The sequence below is a fragment of the Tachyglossus aculeatus genome, chromosome 27, assembly GCF_015852505.1.
Source record: "Tachyglossus aculeatus isolate mTacAcu1 chromosome 27, mTacAcu1.pri, whole genome shotgun sequence".
NCBI classification, from domain to species: Eukaryota; Metazoa; Chordata; class Mammalia; order Monotremata; family Tachyglossidae; genus Tachyglossus; species Tachyglossus aculeatus.
Genome location: NC_052092.1, coordinates 5,275,162 through 5,290,770, shown reverse-complemented (window position 1 = coordinate 5,290,770; position 15,609 = coordinate 5,275,162). Strand labels below are relative to the sequence as shown.

At 53.3% G+C, this 15,609-nt stretch overlaps 1 protein-coding gene across 2 annotated transcripts; it reads right to left on the bottom strand.

Moving 5' to 3' along the window:
• Nucleotides 1–6,011: 6,011 nt before the first annotated feature.
• NOP2 (NOP2 nucleolar protein) lies at nt 6,012–14,267 on the bottom strand. 2 transcript variants are annotated; one of them, XM_038767892.1, is made up of 15 exons: nt 14,090–14,267; nt 13,010–13,052; nt 12,526–12,617; nt 12,188–12,447; nt 11,989–12,044; nt 11,268–11,449; nt 9,829–10,028; nt 9,581–9,670; nt 9,362–9,449; nt 9,129–9,269; nt 8,370–8,509; nt 7,282–7,371; nt 7,026–7,148; nt 6,665–6,893; nt 6,012–6,460 (listed from the first exon to the last, which is right to left on the bottom strand). In XM_038767892.1, exons 1-15 carry the CDS (start codon nt 14,193–14,195, stop codon nt 6,114–6,116), a joined length of 2,187 nt encoding a protein of 728 aa, XP_038623820.1. In that variant the 5' UTR covers nt 14,196–14,267; the 3' UTR covers nt 6,012–6,113. The 2 variants fall into 2 exon arrangements, with proteins under 2 accessions (XP_038623820.1, XP_038623821.1); XM_038767893.1 differs by having other exon boundaries at nt 6,012–6,457.
• Nucleotides 14,268–15,609: the final 1,342 nt, after the last annotated feature.

Sequence of the window (15,609 nt, the reverse complement as noted above, 5' to 3'; positions counted from 1 at the left end):
TAAAAGGGGGAGACAGAGAACAAAACCAAACATACTAACAAAATAAAATAAATAGAATAGATATGTACAAGTAAAATAAAATAGGGCTAAGCGCTGGGGAGGTTGTCCCACGTAGGGCTCACATCATCATCATCATCATCAATCGTATTTATTTAATCGTATTTATTGAGCACTTACTGTGTGCGGAGCACTGGACTGAGCGCTTGGGAAGTCCAAGCTGGCAACATATAGAGACAGTCCCTACCCAACAGTGGGCTCACAGCCTAGAAGGGGGAGACAGAGAACAAAATCAAACGTAGTAACAAAATAAAATAAATAGAATAGATATATACAAGTAAAATAAATAGAGTAATAAATCTGTACAAACATATATACATATATACAGGTGCTGTGGGGAAGGGAAGGAGGTAAGATGGGGGATGGAGAGGGAGGGGGAGAGGAAGGAAGGGGCTCAGTTTGGGAAGGCCTCCTGGAGGAGGTGAGCTCTCAGCAGGGCCTTGAAGGGAGGAAGAGAGCGAGTTTGGCGGGTGTGCGAAGGGAGGGCATTCCGTGCTTGGAGAAGCAGCGTGGCTCAGCGGAAAGAGCACGGGCTTTGAAGTCAAAGGACATGGGTTCAAATCCTGGCTCTTCCAATTGTCAGCTGTGTGACTTTGGGCAAGTCACTTCACTTCTCTGGGCCTCAGTTCCCTCATCTGGAAAATGGGGATTAAGACTGTGAGCCCACCTTGGGACAACCTGATCACCTTGTAACCTCCCCAGCGCTTAGAACAGTGCTTTGCACATAGTAAGCACTTTATAAATGCTATCATTATTATTATTATTATTCCGGGCCAGGGGGAGGACGTGGGCTGGGGGTCGATGGCGGGACAGGCGAGAACGAGGCCCGGTGAGGAGATTAGCGGTGGCAGAGGAGTGGAAGGTGAGGGCTGGGCTGGAGAAGGACAGAAGGGAGGTGAGGTAGGAGGGGGTGAGGGGATGGACAGCCTGGAAGCCGAGGGTGAGGACTAAGCGCTTGGGAAGTCCAAGTTGGCAACATAGAGAGACAGTCCCTCCCCAACAGTGGGCTCACAGTCTAGAAGGGGGAGACAGAGAACAAAACCAAACATATTAACAAAAATAAATAGAATGGATATGTACAAATGAAATAAATACATAAATATTCATTCATTCAATCGTATTTATTGAGCACTTACTGTGTGCGGAGCACTGGACTAAGCACTTGGGAAATCCAAGTTGGCAACATAGAGAGACGATCCCTACCCGACAGGTGGGCCCACAGTCTAGAAGGGGGAGACGGAGAACTAAACGGAACATATTAACAAAAATAAATAGAATAGATATTTACAAATAAAATAAATACATAAATATTCACTCATTCAATCGTATTTATTGAGTGCTTATTGTGTGGAGAGCACTGGACTAAGCGCTTGGGAAGTCCAAGTTGGCAACATAGAGAGACAGTCCCTACCCGACAGTGGGCTCACAGTCTAGAAGGGGGAGACAGAGAACAAAACAGAACATATTAACAAAATAAAATAAATAGAATAAATATGTACAAATAAAATAAATAAATAAATATTCATTCAGTCATTCAATCATATTTATTGAGCGCTTACTGTGTGCAGAGCACTGGACTAAGCGCTTGGGAAGGACAAGTTGGCAACATCTAGAGACGGTCTCTACCCGACAGTGGGCTCACAGTCTAGAAGGGGGAGACAGAGAACAAAACAGAACATATTAACAAAATAAAATAAATAGAATAAATATGTACAAATAAAATAAAGAGTAATAAATTCATTCATTCATTCAATCGTATTTATGTGCAGAGCACTGGACTAAGCACTTGGGAAGGACAAGTTGGCAACATCTAGAGAGCAGGCTCACAGTTTACAAGGAGGAGACAGAGAACAAAACAATAATAATAATAATAATAATAATAATGGTATTTTTAAGTGCTTACTATGTGCAAAGCACTGTTCTAAGTGCTGGGGAGGTTACAAGGTGATCAGGTTGTCCCATGGGGGGTTCACAGTTTTAATCCTCATTTGCCAGATGAGGGAACTGAGGCCCAGAGAAGTGAAGTGACTTGCCCAAAGTCACACAGCTGACAGTTGGCAGAGCCGGCATTTGAACCCACGACCTCTGACTCCAAAGATCGGCCTCTTTCCATTGAGCCACGCTGCTTCTCCTTCATATTAACAAAATGAAATAAGTAGAATAAATATGTACAAATAAAATAGAGTAATAAATCTGTACAAACGTATACACACATATACAGGTGCTGTGGGGAGGGGAAGGAGGTAAGGCGGGGGGGATGGGGAGGGGGAGGAGAGGGAGAGGAAGGAGGGGGTTCAGTCTGGGAAGGCCTCCTGGAGGAGGTGAGCTCTCAGTAGGGCTTCCCACCTCCGGGAAGCCCACATGGCTCCCTCCTCCCCAACCACCCGGACGCCCCCCCCCGCCTGTGATTCTAGACTGTGAGCCCACTGTCGGGTAGGGACCGTCTCTATATGTTGCCAACTTGTACTTCCCAAGCGCTTAGTCCAGTGCTCTGCACACAGTAAGCGCTCAATAAATAGGTTTGAATGAATGAATGAATGTCTGAGCCCCCTCCTTCCTCTCCCCCTCCTTACCTCCTTCCTCTCCCCACAGCACCTGTATATATGTATGTTTGTACACATTTATTACTCTATTTTATTTGTACATATTTATTCTATTTATTTTATTTTGTTAATATGTTTTGTTTTGTTCTCTGTCTCCCCCTTCTATCATCATCATCAATCGTATTTATTGAGCGCTTACTATGTGCAGAGCACTGTACTAAGCGCTTGAGAAGTACAAATTGGCAACAGATACAGTCCCTACCCAACAGTGGGCTCACAGTCTAAAAGGGGGAGATAGAGAACAAAACCAAACATACTAACAAAATAAAATAGAATAGATATGTACAAGTAAAATAAATAAATAGAGTAATAAATATGTACAAACATATATATCCTTCCAGACGGTGAGCCCACTGTTGGGTAGGGTCCGTCTCTGTAGGTTGCCAACTTGTCCTTCCCAAGCGCTTAGTCCAATGCTCTGCACACAGTAAGCGCTCAATAAATACGATTGAATGAATGAATAAATACGTTGAATGAATGAATGAGTCACAAGGACCTGGGTTTGAATCCTCACCCCCGTGACCCCAGCCAATTCGCTTCACTTCTCTGGGCCCTCATCTGGAAAATGGGGATTCATTCATTCATTCATTCCTTCAATTGTATTTACTGAGCGCTTACTGTGTGCAGAGCACTGTACTAAGCGCTTGGGAAGGACAAGTTGGAATTCATTCATTCCTTCAATCGTATTTATTGGGCGCTTTCTGTGTGCAGAGCACTGTACTAAGCGCTTGGGAAGTACAAGTTTGAATTCATTCCTTCAAACCTATTTATTGGGCATTTACTGTGTGCAGAGCACTGTACTAAGCGCTTGGGAAGTACAAGTTGGAATTCATTCCTTCAGTCGTATTTATTGGGCACTTACTGTGTGCAGAGCACTGGACTAAGCGCTTGGGAAGTACAAGTTGGAATTCATTCATTCCTTCAATCCTATTTATTGGGCGCTTGCTATGTGCAGAGCACTGTACTAAGCGCTTGGGAAGTCCAAGTTGGCAACAGATAGAGACGGTCCCTACCCAACGGTGGGCTCACAGTCTAAAGACCGGAATTAAGACCATGAGCCCCACGTGAGACCGGGACTGTGTCCAACCTGATCAGCTTCTATCTGCCCCAGTGCTTATAAGGCAACGGTGCTTCACACATAGTAAGCACTTAATGATAATGATGATGGTATTTGTTAACAATGATGGCATTTGTTAAGTGCTTACTATGTGCAGAGCACTGTTCTAAGCACTGGGGAGGATACAAGGTGATCAGGTTGTCCCACGTGGGGCTCACAGTCTTAATCAGTCAGAGGTCATGGGTTCAAATCCCGACTCTGCCAGTTGTCAGCTGGGTGACTTTGGGCAAGTCACTTCACTTCTCTGTGCCTCAGTTCCCTCATCTGTAAAATGGGGATTAAGACTGTGAGCCCCATGTGGGACAACCTGAACACCTTGTGACTTCCCCAGCGCTTAGAACAGTGCTTTGCACATAGTAAGCGCTTAACAAATGCCATTATTATTATTATTATTATTAATCCCCATTTTTTACAGATGAGGGACCTGAGGCCCAGAGAAGTTGTGACTTGCCCGAAGTCACACAGCTGCCAAGTAGGAGAGCCAGGATTAGAACCCATGACCTCTGACTCCCAAGCCCGGGCTCTTTCCATTGAGCCACGCTGCTTCTCAGCATTAAATGCTTACCATGTGCCAAGCACTGTGGCGGATAGAAGGTAATCACATTGTCCCATGTGGGGCTGTCTCCACCCCCATTTTACAGATGAGGTTACTGAGGCATAGAGACGTTAAAATACCATCATCCTAACCTCCTTCTCATCCCCCAGGAGGGCTGTGGGACCTCTGCTAGGCCCCAGCATTAACAGCACACCCCCCTTTTCTTCTAGTTTTACTTTTTTGGGCGCTTAGCTCACTTCCTCCAGGAGGCCTTTCCAGAATGAGCCCCCTTTTTCCTCTTCTCCCCCTCATCCCCCCGCACTAGCTTCTTCCCCTCCCCACAGCACCTGTATATATGTTTGTACGTACTTATTACTCTATCTGTACATATTCTATTTATTTTATTAATATGTTTTGTTTTGTTCTGTCTCCCCCTTCTAGACAGTGAGCTCACTGCTGGGTAGGGACCGTCTCTATATGTTGCCAACTTGTACTTCCCAAGCGCTTAGTGCAGTGCTCTGCACACAGTAAGCGTTCAATAAATACGATTGATGATCCCGGAGGGCCCGGAAACACTCGGCCCCGAGCCGCCCGTCTGCCCGTCCAGCTGGTTCACCGGCCATCCCACCCGGGGACATGGTGGGGCCCATCCGCTTCTTGCGGTCTGGAGGGACGCGGTCCCAGGCAGCCGCGGACAGCCTCCCCGCGAGCTTCCCGGCTCCTAGTGTTCTGCTCCCGTCCCTCCCACCGGGCTGAATCATCCGTGACCCTACCCAGGGACGCTTGGGATGAGGCACTCGCAGGCAGCTGTGTGCCCCCCGCTGCCCCCCAGCCTGGTGGTCCGGTGGCAGGAGTGGGAGCCGGGGGCGGTCGGTGACCTCTCTCTGGGTTCTGTCTTCCCCTCGAGTCATTAGCTGCCCCAGTCCCCGTCTCATCATCATCATCGATCGTATTTATTGAGCGCTTACTGTGTGCAGAGCACTGGACTAAGCGCTTGGGAAGTCCAAGTTGGGAACATCTAGAGACAGTCCCTACCCAACAGTGGGCTGACAGTCTAAAAGGGGGAGACAGAGAACGAAACCAAACGTACTAACAAAATAAAATAGAATAGATATGTACAAGTAAAACAGAGTAATATTCCCTCCTCTTCCCCTCGTCCCCCCCATCTTACCTCCTTCCCTTCCCCACAGCACCTGTATATATGGATATATGTTTGTACATATTTATTACTCTATTTATTTATTTATTTTACTTGTACAGATCTATTCTATTTGTTTTATTTTGTATGTTTGGTTTTGTTCTCTGTCTCCCCCTTTTAGACTTTGAGCCCACTGTTGGGTAGGGACTGTCCCTATATGTTGCCAATTTGTACTTCCCAAGTGCTTAGTACAGTGCTCCGCACACAGTAAGCACTCAATAAATATGATGATGATTTCTCTGGGCCTCCGTTACCTCATCTGGAAAACGGGGATTAAGACTGATGCCCGGACCTCCCCTCATCCAGCTGCATTCCAGGCCCCTGGACCGCCCCCCCACCCTCCCCACCCCCCAAACAGTCAGGCCTCGTTGGCCCCGGGCCACAGCAGGCCTGGCCTGGCTATCCTCACCCCTCGACCCCCTCCCAATGGCTAGGGCCCTCCCCCACCACACACCCAATACCCTAACCCAAGGACAGCCCTCGCAGCCATTTGGAGGGGAAGGGCAGTTTAATACGGGTTCGGCAGGAGCCCGGGACCCCGGTGGGCAGAGCACCCCAGATTGGATGAAGAGTCTGAGGCCTCGATAACCCTCCGCCCTCCACCTAGGCTTTCCGCTTCTTGCTGCGGGGGGGCCGGCTGGCGTTCAGCAGGCGGGCGCCGTTCTGCTGGTGGAAGTGCGACTTTGGCGGGGGCTTCTGCGAGGGCTTCTGCGGGGGCTTCTGCGAGGGTTTCTGCGGGGGCTTCTGTGACGGTTTCTGCGGGGGCTTCTGCGACGGTTTCTGCGACGGCTTCTGCAGGGATTTCTGCGGGGCCTTCAGCGGCTTCACCTTCCCAGGCATCGTGGCTTTCCCGGGGCTCTTGGAGGCGGAGGTGGGTGGAACAGTGCCCTTGGCCGCAGCGGGTGCAGCCAGTAGCTCCGTCTCGGAGGCGAGGACTGTTGAATCCTCTTCTGGTCCGCCAGGACAGACACACACACACACACGGATCAGGTTATTATCAAGTGTGCGTTGTCTGCCCCCCAGCCTGGGCCTGCCACTGGTTGCCCCTGGCCACACGTTAATGGGATAAGGGGACCCCAAAACGGGGAGCCTGGAACCAGGGGCCGTGGCCAAAGGGGATTAACCTGCTCCCCCGACTTTCCAGACCCCCTCACCTGCCGGGGCCTGGGGAATGGTGTTGGAGAACTTCTTGAACTTGGCGATGAAAAAGCCGTCCATGTTGTGGGTGTGGGGGTAGAAGCGGCGAGTGGACCGGAGGGTGGGGTGGAAGCGTCGCTCCCGGAAGCGGGTGAAGCCCTCGCGCCCGAAATCCAGGCCCGTGGGCACCAGGCGCACGTTCCGCTTCTTCAGGGCGTAGTCCACCACCCACTCGTTCTCCTCCACCTGGGCAGGCGGGGCCGTGGAAGCGTGAGGTTTGGGCGTGTGTGGGTGCGGGAGCTGGGTGGGGGGCACTAAAGTTACCTCCACCCATCCCCGGTGCCCATCCCCTTCTCCCCGCTGGGTTCCAGGCCTCACCATGACGGAGCAGGTGCAGTAGACTAGGTACCCCCCGCTCTTGGAGGCGGCATTGACTGAGTCGATGGCACTTAGCAACAACTCCTTCTGTAGGTGGGCGCAGCGCAAGATGTCTTTCTCGTCCTGCCCGACCGGGGGGAGGTGAAAGGGAGGCCAGTCAGCCCTGTGGTTTGGGCAGGGGTGGACCCCCGGAGGATGCAGCTCCCCCAAGCCCTCCCTCCCGCATCCCCGGCCCCCTCCCTCTCTGCCCATTCACCTTGCCGGTCTTCACGGCTGGGTCCTTGGAGATGACACCAGTGCCACTGCAAGGGGCATCTAACAGCACCCGGTCAAAGCCACCCAGGACCTGGGGAGCAGGAGGAGGCAGGGTGGCACCCGAACTCTGAGCCCCCTGGCCAGAAAGAGGGGCCCGGGACCCCGGGTCCCTGCCGCAGGCACTGGGAAATTGTAGGGGGAATAATAATAATAATAACAACAGTATTTTTTTAAGCGCTTATTACGTGCTGGGCACGGTACTAAGTGCTGGGGTAGATACAAGATAATCGGTTTGGACACAGTTCCTGTCCCACATGGGGAACACAGTCTTAATCCCCATTTTAGATGAAGCATGATGATTTAGATGATGATGCCTTAGAGAAGCAGCGTGGCTCGGTGTAAAGAGCCTGGGCTTTGGAGTCAGAGGTCGTGGGTTCAAATCCCGGCTCCGCCACTTGTCAGCTGTGTGACTTTGGGCAAGTCACTTCAATTCTCTGGGCCTCAGTTACCTCGTCTGGAAAACGGGGATTAAGTCTGTGAGTCCCAGGTGGGACAACTTCATTAACTTGTATCTACCCCAGCGCTTAAAACATTGCTTTGCACATAGTAAGCGCTTAATAAATGCCATCATTATTATTATTATTTTACAGATGATGTAAATGAAGCCCAGAAACGTTAAGTGACTTGCCCAAGGTCCCACAGCAGGCATCTGGCAGAGCTGGGATTAGAACCCGTGACCTTCTTGGCTCCCAGGCCTGTGCTCTATCCATTAAGGCACGCTGCTTCTCAAATGAAGAAGGGGAAGAAAAGAAGGGAAGAGAAGCAGTGTTGCCTAATGGAAACAGCACGAAAGCAGGAGGCAGAGGACCTGAGTTCTAATCCCCACTTGCCTGCTGTGGGACCTCGGAAAATCGACAATGTCTCTGTGCCTGTTTCCTCCTCTGTAAAACGAGGATACAATACTTGCTCTCGGACTGAGTTCCACACGGGACAAGGACCATGTCTGATGCGCTCATCCCGTATCTACCCCAGCGCTTGGCACTCAGTAAGCGATTTCACCATGAGGACGACAAGGGGACGGGGCCGCACCTTGGGGAACTGTCGCCCATCATAGTGACTGACGATGGTGTTGGTGACGCCAAGCCGATGCAAGTTGCCCACCACGCTCTTGAGCCGCTCGGCGTTGGCGTCGTTGGCCAGGATCACACCCGTGTTCTTCATCAGCTGGGCTGCGGATAAAAGCAGTCGGTCACGCTGACCGCGGCTACCCCGGCCCACGGTGGCCCTCCTTCGGGGCGGGTGCAGGAGACTCCCCTTACCGTGAGTCCCTGCCTCTCACCAGCTCCCCTTCCACACGCTGACTTTCTTCCCCTGCTCATTCCCAGCTCCCTCTCGCGAGTGTGGAGCCCCAATCCCTCTTGGAACCCCACTCCTCCAACAAGTCTTCCCCCAGGAATTCCCAACTGCCCACCCTCAGCCGTGCAATCCACAGTCCGTCCGATCAATTCTCTCGTCCGATGAAAGATTTCTAAGCCCGACTCCCCACCTCTAGACTGACGCTCGGTGTGGGCAGGGAACGTGTCTGCTAACCCCGTTGTACTGAACTCTCCGAAGCACTTAGTTCAGTCCTCAATAAATACAATTGATTGATTGGTTAAGAGTGCGTGTTTTCTGCGGGCGGGGAATGTTTCACCTTCCTAAATGTTCAGTACAGGGCGCTCAGATACCATTACGGCTGCCATTTCAGCACACGAGCACTACGGGCTGTATCTTCCGCTTCCCTCGAGTTTTCCTTTACCCACAAACTTCTAGGGGTGCCAGAGGACCGCCCCCCTCCATCCTCCTTACCGATGTAGCTTGTCTTCCCACCAGGAGCACAGCACATATCCAGGATCTGCTCGTTCTCCTGGGGAGCCAGGGCCATGATGGGCAGCATGCTGGAAGCCCCCTGCAGCATGTAATGTCCGGCCAGGTATTCGGGAGTGGCACCTACAGGATGGAGGGGCCAGATGAGGGGCACTGCCGCAGGGCAAGGGGGCTGGGGAAAAGGGAGCGGCGCCCGAGGCCGCCGTCGCACTCACCGATGGGCACGGAGGAGTCGTAGACCACCAGCCCCGTCTTGGACCACTTGCCCAGAGGGTCCAGGTTGACCCCACGGTTGATCAGGGCCTGGGGGGAGAGACAGTCAGCGGCGGCTCAGGCCGGAGGTTCCCGGAGCGGGGGTGAGGGGGATCCCACCTCCGGCCCCTCGCCCCACTAGACCCCAGGTCGGTGTCATCTGGAATGGAGGCACCCTTCACCTGCGCCAGGTCCCGTCGCCGGGTTTTCAGGGTGTTGGTACGGAGGGTGATGGGCCGTGGCACCTCATTGGCCTCCAGGAACTCCACCAGCTGTGGGCAAGGGGGGCAGGAGGTCAGAGGGGGCCCGGGAAATGCGTCAGGGATGGTCGGGGTACCCAAGAAAGCGGACAGGCCGGGACGATTTGAAGCGGGTCCCCGGAAGGGGGAAGGAGGGAGGAAGGAGTCCAGCCCGCACGTTGGCAACGGACCTCGGAGAGCGGGAAGAGATCCATGAGTTTGCTGAGCAGGAAGTCCCCGTAGGAGTAGTAGTTGGCCAGGTCTCTCTGCAGCACGGTGAGGTATTCGGCCCGGGCCCGGCCCTCCTGGCGGCGGGTCCCGAAGTCCCGCAGCACCTCCACCGTGTCCTGGATGCGTTGGTGCACCTGCTGCAGGTCCAGCGGCCGGCCACGTGGTCACGCTAAGGAACGACTCCGGGCGAGGACACCCCCCGCCCCCTCGGCCGGTACACCTCGTTAGGAGCGTGGTTCCAGGACTCAAGAGATCGGGAATCTAATCTTGCAAGCGGGATTTGGATAGAGCCTGGGAGGCGGAAGGACCTGGGTTTTAATCCTGGCTTTCCAAACTTGTCTGCTGTGAGACTGTGGGCATGTTATGTCACTTCCCTGGGCCTCAGTTTCCTCATCCGGGAAATGGGGATTAAGACTGTGAGCCCCATATGGGACAGGGACTGTATCCAACCAGATTACCTTGTATCAACCCCAGCCTTTAGAAAAGTGTTCAACATGCAGTTAGCCCTTAACAAGGACCATCATCACCAAGTCACTTAACCTTAGAGAAGCACTGTGGCCTAGTAGAGAGAGCAGGAGCCTGGAAAACAGAGGACTAGGGTTCTAATCCCGACTGCCAAATGCTTGCTGTGTGACCATGGGCAAGTCACTTGACCTCTCTGTGCCTCAGTTCTGCTGTTCTCCTTCCTACTTATACTGTTAGCACCATGTGGGACAGGGGCTGAGTTCAAGCTAACCCAGCGCTCACAACAGGGTTTGACACATAATCAGCATGTGACCTCCCCGGCACCCCCTCTCAAAAAAACCTCCACGTCTCAGTTTCCCCATCTAATAACAATAACGATGATGATGGTATTAAGCACTTTCTATGTACCAAGCACTGTTCTAAGCACTGAGGGAAATACAAGGTTATTAGGTTGTCCCAGGTGGGTCTCACAGTCTTAACCCCCATTTTCCAGATGAGGAAACTGAGGCACAGAGAAGTTAAGGGGGGATCTCCTCCCCACCTCTAGTGGGCTTCTAGACTGAGCCCGCTGTTGGGTAGGGACTGTCTCTATGTGTTGCCGACTTGTACTTCCCAAGCGCTTAGTACAGTGCTCTGCACACAGTAAGCGCTCAATACAATTGATTGATTGATTGATTAAGGGACTCATCCAAAGTCGTACTGACAAGTGGAGGAGCTAGGATTAGAACCCACAACTTCTGACTCCCAAGCCCGGGCTCTTTCCACTAAGCCACGCTGCTTCTCTGGAAAGTGGGGGTAAGATTCCCGTTCTCCCTCCTTCTTGAGTGCCACGTGGGACAAGGACTGTGTCTAACCTGATTGTTTTTAATCGGCCCTAGTGCCTCGCACCCAGTAAGTGCCCGGTGAATGCCACCACTCTTATTTCAAAGGATATTCTCCTGTGCCATCTCCTGAGCACTGGGCAGCACGAACCGCTCTTCGTCCTCCAGGTTCAGCTGCAGATCCCCGGCTGCACCGTCCTCGGCCTCCTGCTCAATGCTCGAGTCATCTTTGCCCTCTGCTGCTGCAGCCTCCTCCTCCTCGTCTTCCTCACTGCTCTCCTCATCCCACTGGACCCTGTAAGCAGCACTGGGTCATGGGGGGCTTCTGTGGGGGCTTCAAGGCCCTACTGAGAGCTCACCTCCTCCAGGAGGCCTTCCCAGATTGAGCCCCTTCCTTCCTCTCCCCCTTGTCCCCCTCTCCACCCCCCCCAATCTTACCTCCTTCCCTTCCCCACTGCACCTGTATATATGTTTGTACATATTTGTTACTCTATTTATTTTACTTGTACATATCTATTCTATTTATTTTATTTTGTTAGTATGTTTGGTTTTGTTCTCTGTCTCCCCCTTTTAGACTGTGAGCCCACTGTTGGGTAGGAACTGTCTCTATATGCTGCCAACTTGGACTTCCCAAGCGCTTAGTACAGTGCTCTGCACACAGTAAGCGCTCAATAAATACGATTGATGATGCCCCCACCCTCCCCCAACCCAGCCTGGGGGGCTCATTAGACTGCAAGCTCTCAATGGCAAGCGTGACAGCTTGAAGCCCGCTGCCCCCATCAAGAGCCCAGCCCAGCATCCTCGGGTAAAGACGGTGATTCCCCAAAGACTTACCCGGCTGCTTCCTCCCGGCTCTTCTGCTTCCGTGCAGCCTTCTCGATGGGCAAAAGCTGGCAGGAAGGGAAGGGTGAAGGCCTAAGCCCAGCTTGATCCCCGCACCAATTCTCTTCCCCAAACCAGGCCAAGGCTGTAGATTAAGACCTGCTCCCTGGCCCCACTAAGACGCCGCTGCTGCCCCCATCCCCGGGCCCACCTCTTCATCCTCATCATCGTCGCCATCCTCCTCCGAAGTTGCCCCATAGTCGTCGACCATGTCGGCATCGCTGTCTGCGGAGTCCCAGGCCTCTCCCTCACTGCCCCCGGAACCCTCTTTTCCACTCCCCTCCTCCTCCTCGCTGTCGGTCGACTGGGGGGGTGCTGGCCGCTTCTTGCCCCGAGCGGGGCCAAGGAGGGATTTGTCCTTGCTGAGTCCAGGGACTTGAAGCCCTTTCTTTACAGGAGACTGGATGGGACCTACAGGGGCGTGAGAATGTTAGCCGAAAGCCTTAACCCTCCCACCACCCGCACTCCCACCTGGTCACCAAGCCTGACCTGCTGGCGGTTTCTTGGACTCCACCTCCGGCTTGGGGGCCGGTTTCTTCCCCACAGAGGCCCCAGCAGACCCCGATCGCCTCTTGGCTGCCCTGGAAAGGCAAGGAGTGAGAAAGGGGGATCTCCTCCCCACCTCCAGACAAGTACCACTAACGTGATTGCGAAGCAGTATGGTTTAGTGGATAGCGCGTGGGCCTGGGACTCAGAACCACCCGGATTCTAATCCCAGCTCTGCCACATGCCTGCTGTGTGACCCTGGACAAGTCACAACTTCTCTGGACCCCAGTTACCTCATCTGTAAAAGGGGGTTTAAGACACAGCCCTCATGAGGGGCAGGGGCTGTGTCCAATTTTGTTAACTTGTACCTAACCCTGCACTTAGAACAGAGCTTGGCACATAGTAAGCGCTTAACAACTGCCATAATGATTGTTTTTACGCGATGTATGCAGGGGGTGTAGGGGAATCATGGGGGTCCTTCACCCACCTTTTCCGGGCGCGGCTGGATAGCCTCTTCCCGCTGTCATCCGCTGTGGAGAGACCAACTGTTTGATGGGGGGTCGGGAGGAAGGGCAGAAAAGGGGGGACCTGGACTTGAGGGTGGGGGGCGTCAAGGGGCGGGCCAGCAGGGGTAAAATGCGTGTGGAGGGGGGCTGGGGGAGACGACCAGTCCCCGGGGGAAGGGGCCTAGACTGGGCAGGACCTCGCGACTCGGAGAGGGGGAAAGATGGGGGTGGGAGAGTGATGGGGGTAATAATAATAATGCTGGTATTTGTTAAGCACTTACTATGTGCCAAGCACTGTTCTAAGCGCTGGGGTAGATACAGGTAATCAGGTTGTCCCATGTGGGGCTCACAGTCTTCATTCCCATTTTACAGATGAGGGACCTGAGGCCCAGAGAAGTTAAGTGACTTGCCCAAAGTTACACAGCCGACAAGAGGCGGAGCTGGGATTTGAACCCACGACTTCTGACTCCAAAGCCCGGGCTCTTTCCACTGAGCCATGCTGCTTCCCGACTGGAAGTGATGGGGATGGGGGAGTGATGAAGCTGGGAGAGGGATGGGGGAGTGAAGCACGGGCTTGGGAGCCAGAAGTCATGGGTTCTAATCCCTGCGGGCCCACAGCTGAGTTGGGACCGTCTCTATATGTTGCCAACTTGTACTTCCCAAACGCTTAGTCCACTGCTCTGCACATAGTAAGCGCTCAATAAATACGACTGAATAAACGAATGAATCCCGGCTCCACCACTTGTCGGCTGTGACTCTGGGCAAGTCACTTAACTTCTCTGGGCCTCAGTTACCCGCACTGTAAAACGGGAATTAGAACTGTGAGCCCCCCGTGGGACAACCTGATCACCTTGTAACCCCCCAGCGCTTGGAGCGGTGCTTCTCATGTAGTAAGCGCTTAACAAATGCCATCATTATTATCATTATTCTAGACTGTGAGCCCACTGTTGGGTAGGGTCTGTCTCTATATGTTGCCAACTTGCACTTCCCAAGCGCTTAGCACACAGTAAGCGCTCAATAAATACGACTGATCGATTGATTGATTAGAGGGTTGCGCTCACCCGCCGGTAGGAAGCGGAGGAGCTCGGTCTCGGCTCCCTTCTGCTTTCGGGCCTTCCGGCCCGGCCCGCGCTTCTCCTTCTTGGTGGGGTCCAGTTTGCGCCCCATGGTGCTGGCCGGTGGAGGCGGGAAGGGAGAGGAAGGGAGAGGAGGGGAGAGGAGATGAGAGGAGAGAAGAGGAGGGGAGAGGAGAGGAAAGGAGAGGAGAGGAGAGGAGAGGAGAGGAGGGGAGGGGAGAGGAGAGGAGGGGAGAGGAAAGGAGAGGAGGGGAGAGGAGGGGAGAAGAGAGGAGGGGAGAGGAGAGGAGGGGAGAAGAGAGGGGGGGGAGAGCAGGGGAGAGGAGAGGAGGGGAGAGCGGGAGAGCAGGAGAGAGGAGAGGAGGAGAGAGGAGGGGAGGGGAGAGGAGGGGAGGGGAGAGGAGGGGAGATCAGGGGAGAGGAGGGAAAAGCAGGGGAGAGGAGGGGAAAGCTGGGGAGAGGAGGGAAAAGCAGGGGAGAGGAGGGAAAAGCAGGGGAGAGGAGGGGAAAGCAGGGGAGAGGAGGGGGGAGGAGGGGAGAGGTGGGGAGAGGAGGGGAGAGGAGGGGAGAGGAGCAAAGACCCCCGAAAACAGGCCCGACGCCCAACTTGGGCCTGTCTCCACGTGCGCTGCTCCGACCTGTCCTGCTCCCCCGCCGCGCCTGCGCACTGACACCGCCTCCTCCGGCCCAGCCCCGCGCCTGCGCACTGACGCCGCCCCGCCTACCGCCCAGCCCCGCGACTGCGCACTGACACCGCCTCCACCTCCTCCCACCCAGCCCCGCCCCTTCCGGCCGGGCCGGGCCGGGCCATCCCCCTGGCGGCCGCAAGGGGCGCCCGCGCGGAAGGACGGGAGGGCCGAACCATGCGCGCGGGGCGCGGGGGTGTGTGAGCCGAAGACGGAACGAACCATTCCTGCCCCGTCCCCCCCCCGGAGCTGCCCGGAGGGCAGTTGGGCAGGCCATTATGTTACCATTTATTTATTTTACTTTTGTACATATTTATTCTACTTATTTTATTTTGTTAATATGTTTTGTTTTGTTCTCTGTCTCCCCCTTCTATCAATCAATCAATCAATCAATCGTATTTATTGAGCGCTTACTGTGTGCAGAGCACTGGACTAAGCGCTTGGGAAGTACAAGTTGGCAACGTATAGAGACAGTCCCTACCCAACAGTGGGCTCACAGTCTAAAAGGGGGAGACAGAGAACAAAGCCAAACATACTAACAAAATAAAATAAATAGAATAGATATGTACAAGTAAAATGAATAAATAAATAGAGTAATAAATATGTACATACATATATACATATATACAGGTGCTGTGGGGAAGAGAAGGAGGTGAGATGGGGGGATGGAGAGGGGAACGAGGGGGAGAGGAAGGAAGGGGCTCAGTCTGGGAAGGCCTCCTGGTGGAGGTGAGCTCTCAGTAGGGCCTTGAAGTAAGATAAATAGAGTAATAAATATGTACAAACATATATACATATATACAGGTATATATGTAGACT